Here is a 16,173-nt window from a genome sequence, read left to right as displayed (position 1 = left end):
GGGGTAATATAAGCCACCCTTTTAGGCAGAAGACTGAACAGTACTGGAAAGGTATTTGGAAGAAAGAGGCATTACATAGCAATTATGCACAGTGGCTAATACAAACCACACTAATCTCCCTGAACAAAGTCAGGTGAACATCACAATGGCAGATATCCTCTCAGGTATGAAGAACTGGGCAGATATGATCCACGCTCACTGGCTAATGACAGTCCAGAGCCTGCCATTAGACTCTGGACTTCTCTCCAGAGCCTAAAGACACAAATGAACAAACTGCTGCAAAATGGTTCCCACTCCGAATGGCTGACCAAGGGCTGAATAACCCTGATAATGAAAGTCAGCCAGAAGGGAATAATCCCATCCAACTATTGGCCAAAAACCTGTAAGGTATAGCGGGTAAGATAAGCACATGGTTCAATACATGACAGAGGCACAGAAAGGCATTGGTAAAAATACTAAACACCAACTGTTGGTTCACAGAACAGTAGCCAGACAAACAAACCTGCCTGGATTGATTACAAGAAAGTCAACAACACATGCCAATCCTGGAATGCAGTAAGCTGCATAAGATCAACAAAACTCTGAGAGCCTCTGTTCTCACTAATGATGGGTTTAAAATCAAAAAGTTACATGGAAAAGTTCTATTCAAATTTGCACAATAAACTTGATAGATATTATTTGGATAAATACTTCTTTAGCCTGATTTTGTTATGTTGTTATGATGGTATATATGGATTATTTTAATTTTAGTCTTTAAAGTGCCAACATTTTCACATTTTTTGGTATTTTTCTCCATCTGATGTAATTTTTTAAACTTTAAATGGTTGAAGTTTTGATCAGTTAGTGAGTATTCAAACAAAATACTTTTTTTTACTGTTACTTGAGTAATTTCTTGGAAGGCTATTTTTATTTTTACTTGAATAAAATTATGTTGAAGTAGCACCACTCTTACTTGAGTACTTTTGTGGGGTACTACTCCACTCACCTTTGATCTTTATGTTTTATAGCTTCTCAAGTAAGAAAAAAAAAACTAAACAAAACATAAATAAAGTAGTACGCCCTTTAATTTAAGACAACTAATGACATTTTTGTTTTTAAATGATTTAATATAACACCTAACAGGTATATTGTTCATATTTGAATAGGACTGCTCCATGTAGCCGTTTGATATGAAACCCACCACTAGGTGGCGCTGTAGGAAAGCTGTGTTTTCACAGAGGCGCAAACCTCTGGGGGGGTGAGAAAGCTTCAGGAGGGAAAGGCAGAGAGGAGCAGAGAAGGGGAGAGCTTTTTCCTCTCTCTGTCTCTGCTTTGCTCAGATGACTCCCTCCTCTCTGACTCTGACCGCTTTCACATCCAGGTAAACCTTCTTCCACTTTCATCTCCTTCCGGACCGGGATCGCGCCGTGCATCCGCTGCATAGAGTCGGATGATGCAGCGATAAGGAGCCCACAGCATCCTCTCCGCCGTGCTGCACTCAGCCCGGCATCGTCAGCTGTTGCTCTATGAGAGAGTGGGAGAGTGGAGGGCAACACAGAGGCCGAACTATGCCGCTGATTACCAAACGGTAACCCGCTTCCTCAACCTCTGCAGGTCGGATTGGATGCGAGCGGAGCTGCTTGACGAACCCGCGAGTGTTTTCTGCCCTTTGTCGGTGCCGGAGGAGCTGTGCCAATGGAGAAGGCAACTCCGCCGCTCCAGCCCCAGCCCCAGCCACAGCCCCAGCTCCAGCTGTCCATAGCGAAGAGTGAAAGTCCGGCCGAAGACATCTCGGGTCTGACGGACGAGGAGCTGCTCAGGTGGACCAAAGAGGAGCTGGTGCGCCGGCTGAGGCGGTCTGAGGCCGATAAGATGAGCGTGATTCTGGACCACGGGAATCTCATCCGAGAGGTCAACCGCAGCCTCCAGCTGCACCTGAACGAGATTAGGGGGCTGAAGGTGAGGAAGAGGAGGAAGGAGGAGGAAGAGGAGGGCGGAGGGCCGCGCATTTGCAAAGGATGAGATCATAGGTTTGAGGCGCACCTGAGAGCGCGCATAACGGGAGGAATATTCAGCTCTTTATCAAGCAATCAGCAACCATGATGCCAGATAAGATAACACTGAAAGTTCGCTGTCTCGTTCCGTGGGCCTGCGTTGTGGATGTGCCCACGCTAAACTTGCAGGCTTAAGAAGTCCAATGAGATTCGGTTTCATAGCCGATAGGTTGAGTAACTGTGCTTTTGAGCAGAATCAATGACATTATGGGCTTCGTACCCAGATCTGTCTCTCTCCTTACATTTGAAATTCCTGCACATCCAGTGCATTTGAAAAAAGTATTCAAATGAACTGGACTTTTCTGTATTTTGTCACGTCACAACGGTAGACTTTATTGTGCTTGACTGGGAATTTATGTGACATATGAACTAAAAAGTTCTCATTTTTAGGTTGAAATTACACGGTGGAGTCAAATTTCAAAAGATCTGAAAAGTGTGGTGTGCAATTAAATTAAATTCTCCTGACATAATTAGATGGCGCTCAGATTAGATGAACTGTATGTAGGCACTTAAATGGATTTGGACTTTTACTGGGACATTTAAGACTTGAATAGGCTTTGATCTAAACCTTTGGATCGTAGCTTTGGTGGATGCTTATGGTTGTTTTGCTGGAAATCTACCACATTCTCAAAACTTTGGCAGCCTCTAACAGGGTTTCTTCTAGCAATGTTCTGTAATTAGCTCCCTCCATCTTCTGACTTGCTGGAGACGGTGTGGTCTGGGGGATGTAAAGTATTAGTTTTCTGCCACACACAGTATTTTGCTTATAAGCAAAAGGGTAATTTTAGCTTCATCTGACGAGATTATTTTCTTACATATGTTTGCTGTGTGTAGGCGTGGCTTGTGGCAAAATGCAATTGCTTTTTGTTTGTAAGTGTTCGTCAAAGGCCAGATTTGTAGAGCAGATGGTTCCACTCAAGCTGTAGATCATTATAACTCCTCCAGAGGTACCACAGGCCTCTTTTCTCCTTCTCTGAATACTTTCTTTCTCCGTCAGTTTAGGTGTGTGACTACATATCGGTAGGTTTCTAGTCGTGTTTCAATCTTCAGGTGACGAATTAACCCGTACTTTTGATTTTATTTGGGATATCAGCGTAAACGGAATAGCGGGTGTCACACCCTTCAACCTTTTACTTGGGGGGCGGGGGGGAGATGCTTTTACACAAGATGGGTTTTTTTATTTTATTTGGCTACTTTTTGTTAGTCCATTACATAAACCACAACAACCACACTCTGAAATGAGTGATTGTTGCAGCCTATAACCAGAAGATGTGAAGACCTTCGCAAAAACACTGCAGATTTACACAAGATGAACCTGAAGATTCACCAAACCTTTCTCACTAACACTAATCTTAGTCACTACCTCTTCTAATAAGGGTAATGTGGCACTATGTCCACAGTGTTTACAATTAAAGTTGAGACTTGCCTGAGGTAGCCTCAGCAGCACACAGGGATCATTTGCCTCTCCCAGGGACCTTGTCACCTCTGCCCATCCAAGCGGCCTAATTACACTGGAAAGAGCTGGAGGCTCTAACAGGAGGAGAGGGAGCGGGAGAGGGAGGATCTAGGTGAGAGTTAAATTGTCACAGGCGGAGGGGAGGGAGGTCTTTTGGAGGTGAAAAAGGAGTGCTTTAATGTTGCTTTTAATGCAAAATGTTCTGCGCGGTGTCGTTTCTGCTCCTGAACCCGGCCTTCCTCGTTATGTATCTCACTGACTGCATGCACTTGCTGTTTATTCAAGGGGAAATCGGAGAGGATTAAGGTTTCATTTCATTACGATTGCACGCGGTGACGGGGCGATATCTAAACGAGTGGGGAATATAAATCAAATCATGTAATGGATGCAGCTTTTTTAGAGCGATAAATAGGAGATTCACCAGTTGAAATTGGACGATTTTTTCTCTCGATCGTTTCTGAGCGGTGATTGGCAGGTCAAGCACTAATTAATGAAAAACAAACTTGACTTTTCTTTTTTTTTTCTAAATCATTAAATGCATAAAAACTATGAGCTTCTATTTTTTGTTCTCTGAAGGCATCGGCCAACAGCTTTGTATTCTGGTGCACATCCTTTGGGTATGGGCATAATCCTGTAATTCCTTTATTTGCTGCTGGATTCAAAATTAACTCAACCAACGAAGCCTGCTGCACATTGTTTCACCCAGCCCCCACGTTCATGTTATGGTGCTTAAAATAATAATAATAAAAAAATGTCAGTCAGGAAAAGTCTGCTCAGAGTATCTCTACTGTTAGCCAATTTTTAAGCTTTTTTAGGTTATGAAATTAAAAATAAGCGTTTTCATAATTAATGGAGATATTGGATTCAAATAATTCAGGTTCAAAAACAATTTAAAAGTAACTTAGTGCAACTTTATGATTTATTCTGAAGCATTCGGCTTATTGAGGTGCTTTGCTTCCTGATGATTTACAAATCATTAACAAGAAATCAGGCTGCTCAAGTTTTTACTCCACTGAGAACCATGCATGAAATATGACACATTTGATCTATGTTAATCAATCAATAATTCTGTCTTGATTGGCTCTGATCAGAGATCAGATTAGATTTTTTTTGTACAGCCTTTTGATGCAATCCATCAAATTTCTCTCTAATTTTATTCTGCAGATGCATCAACAAGCATCATGCTATTTCTTTTAATGTAAAAATCCCCCTGAGGAATACATATCAGAGAAAAGTTCGAGAAAAATGCTTTGAAGCATAGATAGTAATGAATAAAAAGCATAGATCTTGTATTTTCCTGTGGATTCAAAGTCACTACCATTATCAACGAACTTACAACACAAAGTTTTCTATACATTATGACCCATCAAAGAAAAAAATGGAATCAGTAAAAAAACTAAATCGGAAAGTCATATCTTAACCCTTGTGCATGCGAGGACTGAGGCAAACGTAGAGGACTGAGGCAAATGATACGAGTTTTACGTGTGTGGGGTCGGTTAGACCCCATTTCTAGACACAAGGGTTAAAGAAAACCAGACTTTGTTTAGAATACTACTTTTACTTGATCTATAAGCTAACTTGATAACATTATCAAGCTACAGCTCATGCAACTTTAAAAAATTGTCCTAGAAAGGTTTTAAAGTCTTAAATAAAACTTAAGCTGAAAGCTGCGATTCATTCAAGAATAGGATTTACTGATTGATTTACTGACTGTTTACTGTCAACAGACTTCTCTGAAACTTGAAATACTGACTGAGCTGCATGGAGGAAATACTGTATAATCAATATATACTGCTGATCTCTGATGCACCAATCAAACAGCTAGCAATCCGACTCGTCAGATTTTCTTTAAATCAAATCTGATCGCCATCGGCAGATTAATTACTGGAAAACGTAAACTTTGTTTCGTATTATTAAATCTTTCCATCTTTTTTTTTGTTGTCTTGTAAGTGGATCAACAAACTGCACGTACTTTGAAAAATCAGATGGAGGTTAGGGACATACTGTATCTTTGATGTTCATATTCTATTGTATTCAAAACTATCAGAGACTCTACTGCATTTTCTAGTTGTATTTTTCAAAGTCAAAGAGAATCAGAAATCGATATAAAACCTGACTAGATAGTAATAAAATAATAGCAAGGATGCACTGGTAGCCATTTAAAATGTTAATTATGTTCCAACTACAGTCAAGTTTCCCATATTTCTTTTTTTTTTTGCATGTTTTTCTTCTCTTTTTCCCAGGACATCAACCAGAAGCTGCAAGAGGACAATCGTGAGCTGCGGGACTTGTGCTGTTTCTTAGATGATGACCGTCAGAAAGGAAAGCGTGTGTCCAGGGAGTGGCAGCGTCTCGGACGGTACAGCGCCAGCATCATGCGCAAGGAAGTGACCCTGTACCTGCAGAAGCTCAAGGAGCTGGAGGTCAGACAGGAGGAGGTGATCCAGGAGAATATGGAGCTGAAGGAGCTCTGCCTGTTGCTGGATGACGAGAAGGGAGTTTCGGGTGGAGGAGGGGTGGTGGTAGGGGGAGGTGGAGGCGGAGGGGGCGTGGGGATGGGAGGATGCCGCAACTCAATAGACAGCCAGAACAGCCTGCTGCTGGTGCCAGGCCAGGGGCTTCTCATGAGGGACGTGGGAGATGGGAGCAGCACCTCGAGCGCAGGCAGCGCCGACAGCTCGGACCACCCTCACCACAAGCAGACTCACCTCTCTGTAGGTGTGAGCGGCGTTGGGAGCAGCGGGGAGAAAGGCAGCCCTGAACTTTTGCACAAACCCAGGTGTAGCAGCATCAGTGGGATAGGTGGAGCGGACAGGGAGGTGTCCAGCCCAGAGCTCCCGGCTGGGCGGCACCGGAGCACGAGCCTGGAGTATCCGTACACCCTGCCCCAGCTCTGCCGGCCCCGCTGCGGCTCCATATCCGTGCCCGACCACAGCCGGGTCATGCGGGGCCTGAGCCCGGAAAAGTACGGGCGCAACATAGGCCACCGCAGCCCGGAGCAGCATCCCAAGCACCACAGCTCGGATCTCCTACTGGGCCAAAGGCAGCACTTCCTGGGCCATGGAGGCAGTGGGGAGCTCTACCAGAAGTACAAGCGGAGCAGTATTAGCACCACGGGCTGCGGGAGTCCCGAGCCCCGGCATGCACATTTGGGGGTCGGCGAGCACCACGAAAAGGGCTGCATGATCCACGGCGGCAGCCCTGAAACTCACAGGCACCAGTACAGCGTGAGCCCGGACCACGCAAAGTTTGGCAGCCCCGTGAGGGAGGGGCAGAGGAGGCCAGCTGGTGACGAGCTGTCGCCGCACCACCGGAGCATCTACAACGGCATGAACGGTAGGTGTGTGTCTGCATCCACCGCTCCAGTTCTCTGTTGGTGTTCTGCAGGTGCATCTCTGCAAATTGGGATATCATACACACATATTTGCACATTTCCATTATAAAATTGGGGATGGCCATTTATCATATCGCTCATCATTTATCGTGATACATTTCTTATCATTTGTCGTCATGACAAATTTAAAATTTTGACATTTAAAGGTCCCCCAAACTGTCCATGTTGCTGAAATGTTCTTTTTTTTTACTCTTTTGTCCACTCTTTGTTCAATCAGACCACCAATAAATACAAATATATTTGAAAATATGATTCAATACAATTACTATGTGCAGTTTACTTTACAAATCACACTTCCTGAAGTGACTGCTGCCCAAAATAAGTATAATATACATGTTTTTTTTTTTTTCAAGAGCAGCATTTGTGGTTTCTGTCATTCAGTCAGAGCCATACAGTTCTCTAAAAAAGAAGACATAAATAGTTATTATTGTCACTTTTACTGTTATCACAATAGTACCACAAAATGTTGTGATAAAACTTCAAGTCCCAAGGTTTCCCCCAGAAAACTTGCTAAGCCCAGCTTGACAGTTATTGGAAGATTGGAAGATTAATATCTAAACACCAACTAATGTCTTAAAAAAATGCAAACATAAAAAAAACAACAAAAAAAGACCCTTAAATAAATAAGCAATGCTAAGCTTGGTGGGGGCACAAGTAAAGCCTGGTGTATGGAAGTAAATATGTGCCATCAGAATTTGAATAAAAAATGCATCTGAAACTTGAATGTTGTATATTTGCGCTTACTTTTTCAATTTCAAAATTAATTCAGAATACAATGTCGGCCTAAAAAAATATTCAGTATCATTATTTGTACACGTTTGCAATTTTCATTTGTTAAAAAAATTCACATTCCTATTTCAAAGTGATACAAATTTCAATAGATATATTTTTCAGTGTTAAAAACATTCAGCATATAAAAAAATTCTACTTTTAAAAATTCAAATGCAATTTTTTCAGTGTCCTAAAAATTCAACTTGCTCAAATTCGCTGTCTCATATTCAACATCTAAAAATTCGCTGTACAAAAATGGCAAGGTTACTTCAGGTCACAGACATTAGCAATCGTTGTCAGATTTCAACACCCAGCCAATCACATGACCTAAGCGTCATATTGAAGAAATACCAGCATCACCGAGGCCAGCGACCACGGAGGCGAACGCAAACCCAACGGTGAGTCTATGCTTTCATATTTCTGTAGTACATTTTATTTTGCGCATGAACTTTGATACATGATATTAAAGCTTGATTTAAAACACGGGTTTGGGCCGTTGTTAATCTTACGCCATGTAATGCTGGCATATTAGTTCTCGCTACCCGCTAGACCTCCACCCCCTTCTCTTGGCTGTCCTACGCCCAATTTTCCCCCGTTTTATTTCAAAAAGGAATATCACTTGCGCCAAGTCTAGAATCTTTAATATATTTTTAGTTACAAAGAATGTTTGAGCTATGCTAAAATTTGTGATTAAAGTTGTAATTACAAGCAAATTCTGATTAAGTTGCACACCATTCAATTCCTGAACCCCACAGTGCCTTGATAGAGGTACATTTTAATTGGATAATTTAATGTGTAGCATGTATACTATCTTTCATTTAATTTGTAACATAGCAATCTGCAATCAAGTACATTTTGAGTTCTCTTGATCCCTTCTTTGTGTTTTCCAGGGTGTAGATTCCCGAAATTGAATGGGAGGAGAATCAGTTATCTTTAAAGATTCTAGACTTGGCGCAAGTGATATTCCTTTTTGAAATAAAACAGGGGAAAATTGGGCGTAGGACAGCCAAGAGAAGGGGGTGGAGGTCTAGCGGGTAGCGAGAACTAATATGCCAGCATTACATGGCGTAAGATTAACAACGGCCCAAACCCGTGTTTTAAATCAAGCTTTAATATCATGTATCAAAGTTCATGCGCAAAATAAAATGTACTACAGAAATATGAAAGCATAGACTCACCGTTGGGTTTGCGTTCGCCTCCGTGGTCGCTGGCCTCGGTGATGCTGGTATTTCTTCAATATGACGCTTAGGTCATGTGATTGGCTGGGTGTTGAAATCTGACAACGATTGCTAATGTCTGTGACCTGAAGTAACCTCGCCATTTTTGTACAGCGAATTTTTAGATGTTGAATTTGAGACAGCGAATTTGAGCAAGGTGAATTTTTAGGACACTGAAAAAATTGCATTTGAATTTTTAAAAGTTGAATTTTTTTATATGCTGAATGTTTTTAACACTGAAATATATATATATTGAAATTTTCATCACTTTGAAATAGGAATGTGAATTTTTTTAACAAATGAAAATTGCAAACGTGTACAAATAATGATACTGAATATTTTTTTAGGTCGAAATTGTATTCTGAATTAATTTTGAAATTGAAAAAGTAAGCGCAAATATGCTGGAAACCGTGAGTGTGAGTGAAATATCACTCACACTCAGGGTTATATTTTTTAAAGCTTTAGTTTTTGATCACTTTTGATGATTGTAGCTTACAGCTAACACCAGATTCAATTCCTCAGGTTACTAGAATATTATTGATCAATAAAAAAGGTATGTCCATGCAGTGTACAGTATCTGCACTCAATACTGATTTTGCATTAGCTACTTTTGCAGTGTGGTAGGAGGTGATGAGCCTGTGGTTCTGCTGAGGTGTTAAAGTTGATAGTGGCTTTCAACTCGTCAACATTAGTGTCTCTTATCTTCCTCTTGACAATACTCTCTATCGGGTTTAGGTCTGGCCAATTTGCTGTCCAGCAAACAGGGTAAAACCATTGTGATTAAAGTGGCATTAATATGTTTGACAGTATTGGCAAGTTTGTGCTGTTGGAAAATTAACATCCTGGTGGAATATGAAATCACACATTTCCATTAAGCCTGTCAGGTTTGACTGAAAACCCTAACCCTAAAACAGACATTCAACACAAAAGTAAAAATCTTGATTTATACTTCGTGGCAGTTGGTTACCAGAAAAAAAAAAAATCGCTCATCTCTTAACACCAAATTAATTAATTATTGTTTATGAAAGATAAGCTCTTTTGAAATACTGCGTTTCTGCTTAGACACAAGAAATTTAGTTGGTAAATTTTGCAAAATAAATATCAGATGTTTACTTTGTGGCACTTGGTTACCAATAAACACACTCGTCTCTTAGCAACTGATTAACAACAAATATTGTCATTGTTCAAAAAACATAAGATTTCTTCTGCTCTTCTCAAGTACTACTTATTTTTATACCACTTAACAAGAAATGTGCAGTTGGCGAATTTTTCAGAAAAGTGAAAATTTCTTGTGTTTCACAAACAATAATTAATTTGGTGTTAAGAGGCAAGCTTTTTTCTGGTATTGAACTGCCATGAAGTATAAATCATATTTGTTGTTAATCAGTTGCTAAGAGACAAGCTTGTTTTCTGGTAACCAAGTGCCACGAAGTAAACGTCTGAGTTTTACTTTGTAAAATTTACCAATTGTAATTTTCTTGTGTCTAAGCAAATGAGCAATATTTCAAAAGAGCTTATGTTTTATAAAAAAATAATTAATTTGGTGTTAAGAAATGAGCGTTTTTCTTCTGGTAACGAAGTGCCACGAAGTATACATCTGATTTCTACTTTTATAAAAGTAAAAATCAGTAGGCAGTGCATTAACATTAGCACAAACATTAGCAGTAGCTACTCCCCACATTAACAGTAGCCTTTTTCCTAAAATAAGCTTGTTAGCTATTTTGTTTATTTATTAACCATGTTTAGCACACATAATGGAGGAAGACAACGTAAGACAACATGCTAGTTATAGCCCACATGCCACTGGCAACATTTAGGCTAACAGTAGCATTTTGGCTAATTTTGGCTTGTACACTAATTTTAACATACTGAATGGAGTAAATCAATGTTACTTAACATGCTTGTGACTCTCCACATGCTGTTGACAACATTGTAGCTTACTTTAGCATTGATGCTAATTTTTAGCATTAGAATGCTGGGTACCAACTGACGAGCACACTTTAGCAGGCCCTGTTTAAATTTCTCCAGAAATTTTCTAGGTCCTCTTTGCTGCTGTATCTCTTTCTACCACAATTTTTCTTTCCATTAAACTTTTGATTAATGGTTGGATACAACACTGTGTAACAGCCACCATCTTTAGTGAACATCTTGTCTGACCTTCCCTACCAGCAGTGAGTGTCTGCTGGAGAAGTGAGAAGTCCTTCATTAACATCACATTTCTATACTTTAAAGAAAATAAATTCTCATTATGGAATATTGTATTTTCAGAGAAGCAGACTTTTGGATTTGCACTAGCTGTAAGCCATAATCAAAACAAACAGAAATAAAGGCTTAAAATGTACCATGCTGAGTGTAATAAGTCAATATAATTTGAGTTTCACTGTTTAGATTCAATAAATAGATACATTTTCATAATTTTTCCAATTTTTTCAGATAAACGAGCACTAAATTGCTCCATCAGTTACACACAAATCCCCAGAGGCAATTGGGGTATGGAAAACTTGGACTCTAACGTACAAAACCCCCATCATTTATAAAAAAGTTTTTTTCTTACTGTCTAATGTTGCTGGACTTCTTTGATTTCTCTGAGAGTTAATTCTCCTCCCTTTTTCTGTCTACTGCAAAATTTATAGTGTTATTGATTTTTCAAGCATCTCAAGAGGAATGCAGGCTGTCTCAAAAATTAGAGTAAAATGATCTGATTTTATGGCATTTATAGGTTGAAAACATTAAGCTAAAATGGTCAATGTTCAAAACTGCAGCCTTTTCGATGTGCAAGAGTGTCCGCCCTTCTCAGGCAACAATTTCCCTCAAAGCTTCGCTTTACTGTTGTCCATCTTAGGTAGATCAGTGGGAGTTATGGATGTCAGAGTGGTGGCGGAAAAAATCAAAGAACAGACTTGGCTTCTGCTTAAATACCCAACAGTGGCTGATAATGATTTCCAGAGTCCGGGAGGTAAAAAAAGTGCTGAGTGGTACAGAGTTCTCAGATGCTAAAGGACAAATTCCTCAAGGTGAAATATCAACCTGCAATTTGAGGGGAAGAGAAACACAAATAATCTCCACAGAACAGTCAGACTAAAACAGATGTAATGTACAGTGTAGTCATAATTTTTTATATAAGATTTTATATCAGAAGCTTTTATTCAGAAACTATTTCCATTAAGTGAAACACTCATTAATCACAGGCAGGCTATTGTTCTCAAGTTTTAACTATGATGATTACACACTAACCGCTAACAAAAACATGGTATTTAAGATTAGAATAGTACATCAAATATATAGATAATATTTTTATTACAGGAACTTAGGCTCAATGCAACATGTTTAATGTCTACCTAAAAACTATTATTTGTAAAAGGTACTTTTAATCTGACAGAGTACTCTCATCTGATCCCGTTTTCCAATTTATTGGATATGAACATAAACTGGTGGAATTATATGTTATTCTTTTTTATCTCAACTTCTTAGTGTATCACTGTAAAGCGTAAGAAAACGAGGCATGACTTTCAACATTTTTTACAACAAAGGATCTGAAAAGTGTGGCCTGCATTTGCGTTCAGCTCTTCTATAATGTGTAGGACCAGCTTTGCTGCAGTATTCTGCCGTGTGTCTCGACCAGCTTTGCACATCTAAAGACCTAGTTTTCCCCCATTCATCTTCAGATAGCTGAATAAAAGCCATTTCGTGTTAGCGACTGGTGTCGCATAGATCATTTTCTTACTCTGGTCTCAAGTCTTTTGCGAGTTTTAACAAGATTTCTTGTTCATCCAACTTCAAGATATTTATATTTAGCTTCACTCTTCTTGCTAAAAAAGCATCCCAAAGCATGATGCTGCCACTGCCATGTTTGATTTTGCCTGTAGGACTAAAAGCACAGTTTTGGCCTCGTCTGGCCAGAGAACTTTCTTTCGCATGTTTGCTGTAGACCAAACATGGCTGGTATCAAACATTAATTAGAATTTTTGTGCGGTTTTCTTTTAACATGTTTATTGCCAGTCTTCCAGAAAGGCTAGATTTGACCAGTAGTTGTCCTGACAAAAGATTCAATCTGAGCTGTGGATGTCAACAGTTTCTCCAGAGATTTTAGTTGCACAAACCTTTGAAAAGTGCATATCATTTTCCTCCCGTTCCACAGCTCTGCTCTACTTTGTGTTGGTTTGTCACATAAAACCACAATAAAAATAATTCAAGTTCATGGTTGAAATGTGACTGGAGTCTTTATGGAACTCTTCCTCTGTAAGGAGAATACTGTGGGGGAAAAAAAAAAAAAAAAAAAAAACCTTAATAATGTAAACGTTGAATGGTTGACGCAATATTTTAAGAACTACAGCGCATTGCAGGCTGAGAAATTGCAGTCTGGTAGCAAACATGCTCTTTGCCATTTTGTAATCTCTATGGATTGCAGCAGATTACTATAAAGACAACCCCAACTTTGATTTAAGTCGTCAGTCTGTTTCTATTTTAGCTCTCAGGGAGCTCAGTCTTGATGTAAACTGAAACGCATGTGAAGTCTGCAAAAGCCTCAACGCATTAATGCCTCACAAATCCTTACGCTGGAGGACGTTGTGAGAGCATCGGCCACTCACTGGCCTCCGGGCACGGCTGTTTGCCAACTGTATGCATAACCGTTTTGAACTTAGCCCAGAGTGAAATGCAAGCACCGAATAGCCTCGAACCAGGCCCATAAAAACTTCATTAGGCCGCCTGTGTGTGTTGCCACAGACTCATATTGTGATATTCCAGCTTGTTAGCTGTCAGAATGGCTGCCTTTCCTGATTATGAGCGTGTCCCCTCTGGGGTCTCGATTACCCTGACCTGACAAGCTCCCTAACGTAAAGTGTCACTGCGTATGATTCGAAAGAATCAATCAGGATGAACCTTAGAGATTTTGACTTTGTTTTTTAACCTGTTAAATATAATTTAAGATAATCTGTTGATGATTACATTGTAACGAGAACGTGGTAAATAACACATTTGGAAGGAGGAGCTCCTGAAATGCAGCTTTTTTTGTCCGTTTCCACCAGCGCCATCCATTGAGCCAACCTTCCAGTCGTGTCCTTTTTTTGGAAGAAGAGGGAATTAAATGCCTGTCAGGATGTAGTACACTCCACTTGCTTGGATTATCCTCTAAGCCCTTTGGACTGTATTATTTCATTTTTTATGTACTTGCATGCGGATATGTGTAGGAATTGGGCATGGTGTGTTGAAGTGTCCCACTGGAGCAAAGAGGCTTTATATGTGTGTGTGTGTGTGTGTGCGTGCGTGTGTGTGTGTGTGCGTGTGTGTGTGCGTGTGCGTGTGTGTGTGTGTTGTTGTTGTTGTTTTTTTTTAACAAATTAAGGTTCCATGTTAGGCTGACATTCAGCAGCTCTCATGTTCAGGCCATTTAAATCCCTGACAAAAATGCAGAAAGAAAGCAAAACAACAATCTGACCTCTTGCCGCCTTTTAATACAATCTGCTGCTGCTTTTTCTGCCAAGCTTATCACACATATTTCTAGAGGCGGAGGAAGGGATAGCTGTAAAATTATAGAAAGCATTTGACTTCTTTTATTTTTATTCTGAAAGACAAGACGTATATTGCAAGGTATTAATAGAGCTCACTGGAAAAACCCAAAAGCTCCATTCTTGGCACATCAGATATGGGTGTAAATTTCTTTTATTGTGAGCGTGGATAAGTGAGAAAAACTTTTTTAGATATTTGGTTATAAATCTGTCATTATCCAAAAGGCTTATAAATTGTGTTCAGTAGTTCAACTATGCATATTAAAAAATAATTTCATTCTGTTATGTTTGAAAATGTGAATGAAGGATTTATTGATGAGCCCAAGGGACCAACAGTTGCTAAAGTAGTTCAAACAGCAGAAGTAACAATCACACTTTGGGGTTTGCAAAAAATCATCAAGTATGAGTAGTTCTTATCCCTAGTGCAAAGTGACATCTTACAAGCAGCTCAAAAGATGTTAAAATTACTCAAACTTTATTAGTAAAGCACATTTAAAGCAACAAATGTCCGAAGTTCTAAACGGTTAAGATTGGTGTTAATGGTTCGTCAACAAGAGATGAGAATCATTAACGCTTTTAAAAATAAAAGAGTTTCAAGGCCAAAACCATAGTGGACAAAACAAAACACAAAAATATGTCTCACATTACCTTTAAAGAAACACCTTGATGGAAAAATTCTCTTGACTGACAAGACAAAAAGGGGAAATTATTGGAAAGTGTGTCCCATCATGTAAAGAAAGATACGCATGTTAAACTTACACAAACAAAAAAATCTACATCGCACCAGTACAAGTATAATTAAGCAATTAACTTGGCTCAGAAAACACAAAATGAAAGTTCTGAAGTGGTCTGGTAAATGTCTTGACATGATTTCAACTGAGTGGCATGCCGTTAAACAGGAAGTGCAGTTTTAAAAACGCAGCAAGTACATGTGATTGGCAGCGCTAAGACCCTCCTCCTGGTTCTGATTGGTCGTTTCTGACCCAGCGGTGCATTTCTGTAGGACCACAGGAAAGAGACAGCAGAGCTTGGTTTTTTTTCCATAGATTCTCCATCTCATTTTATGAAAATGTGTGTGTTTGTGTCTAGCAAATATGTAAAAAAAACATATTTTCTATGAAAGTTACAAACTGCAGCTTTACGTGTGGCAGCATAACAAAATCAGAATAAATATATAAGGGTATAAAACCTTTTTTATAGTACTGCATTTATTAGCTTCAAACGAGTTCACTTAAGGTTCTCAGGTGATCCCACTGGCCCTGGTATTGCACAAACTACACACCGTCAACTTAACCAGATGGTGAATAACACGTTTTTAGAGGCGTTTGGCAGCACAAAGCAATGTAATTTACAGCTGAAGTGTTTGCTTTGAACTTAAAGCTCCTGAACCGTTCAGCAGTACTGCAACTTCAAATAGAGAAGATTTCAAAGCCTCTTACCGGTTTGTGTTTGACATTGTGATTCTGTAATTTTTTAATATTAAATCTATGTCTGTCTATCCATGCAATGAGTCTCCTCCCAAAGGGAATAATGAGTTCTCTGCGCCGCGATTCTCGCGACCCAGACAGGAAGGGTGAATGATCGCTAAGCCTATAGGATCTACTCACTGAAGAAGATCCCTTTTCAAGAGCAGAGCCTTAATCGTGTTTTCTGGTTTAACAATCACAAGTTCTGCATATTAGCTTAAGCAGCTCAGCTGATCAAAGAGGAGAAAATAGGCCTCATGGGAAAAGGCTGACATAACAGTGTGTGGGGGGGGGCTTTCGCCCTTGTGATGCCAATAAAAAGGCATAAA

General features: G+C 39.7%; 1 protein-coding gene across 3 annotated transcripts in view; it reads left to right on the top strand.

Annotated features, from left to right (window-relative positions):
• Positions 1 to 1,228: 1,228 nt before the first annotated feature.
• The window catches only part of ccdc85al (coiled-coil domain containing 85A, like), a 38,008-nt gene continuing 23,063 nt past the window's right edge, over positions 1,229 to 16,173 (top strand). For 2 of the 3 annotated variants that reach the window (XM_008409336.3, XM_081606648.1), the window contains exons 1-2: positions 1,229 to 1,938; positions 5,733 to 6,825. In XM_008409336.3, coding sequence (XP_008407558.1) covers positions 1,675 to 1,938; positions 5,733 to 6,825 — 1,357 coding nt within the window. In that variant the 5' untranslated portion in view covers positions 1,229 to 1,674. Of the gene's footprint in view, positions 1,939 to 5,732; positions 6,830 to 16,173 lie in introns of all 3 variants that reach the window. The other variant, XM_008409327.3, reaches the window with a different exon arrangement.

Source organism: Poecilia reticulata, chromosome 1 (genome assembly GCF_904066995.2).
Source record: "Poecilia reticulata chromosome 1, P_reticulata-male-v2, whole genome shotgun sequence".
NCBI classification, from domain to species: domain Eukaryota; kingdom Metazoa; phylum Chordata; class Actinopteri; order Cyprinodontiformes; family Poeciliidae; genus Poecilia; species Poecilia reticulata.
This window is presented reverse-complemented; position numbering and strand designations above follow the sequence as displayed.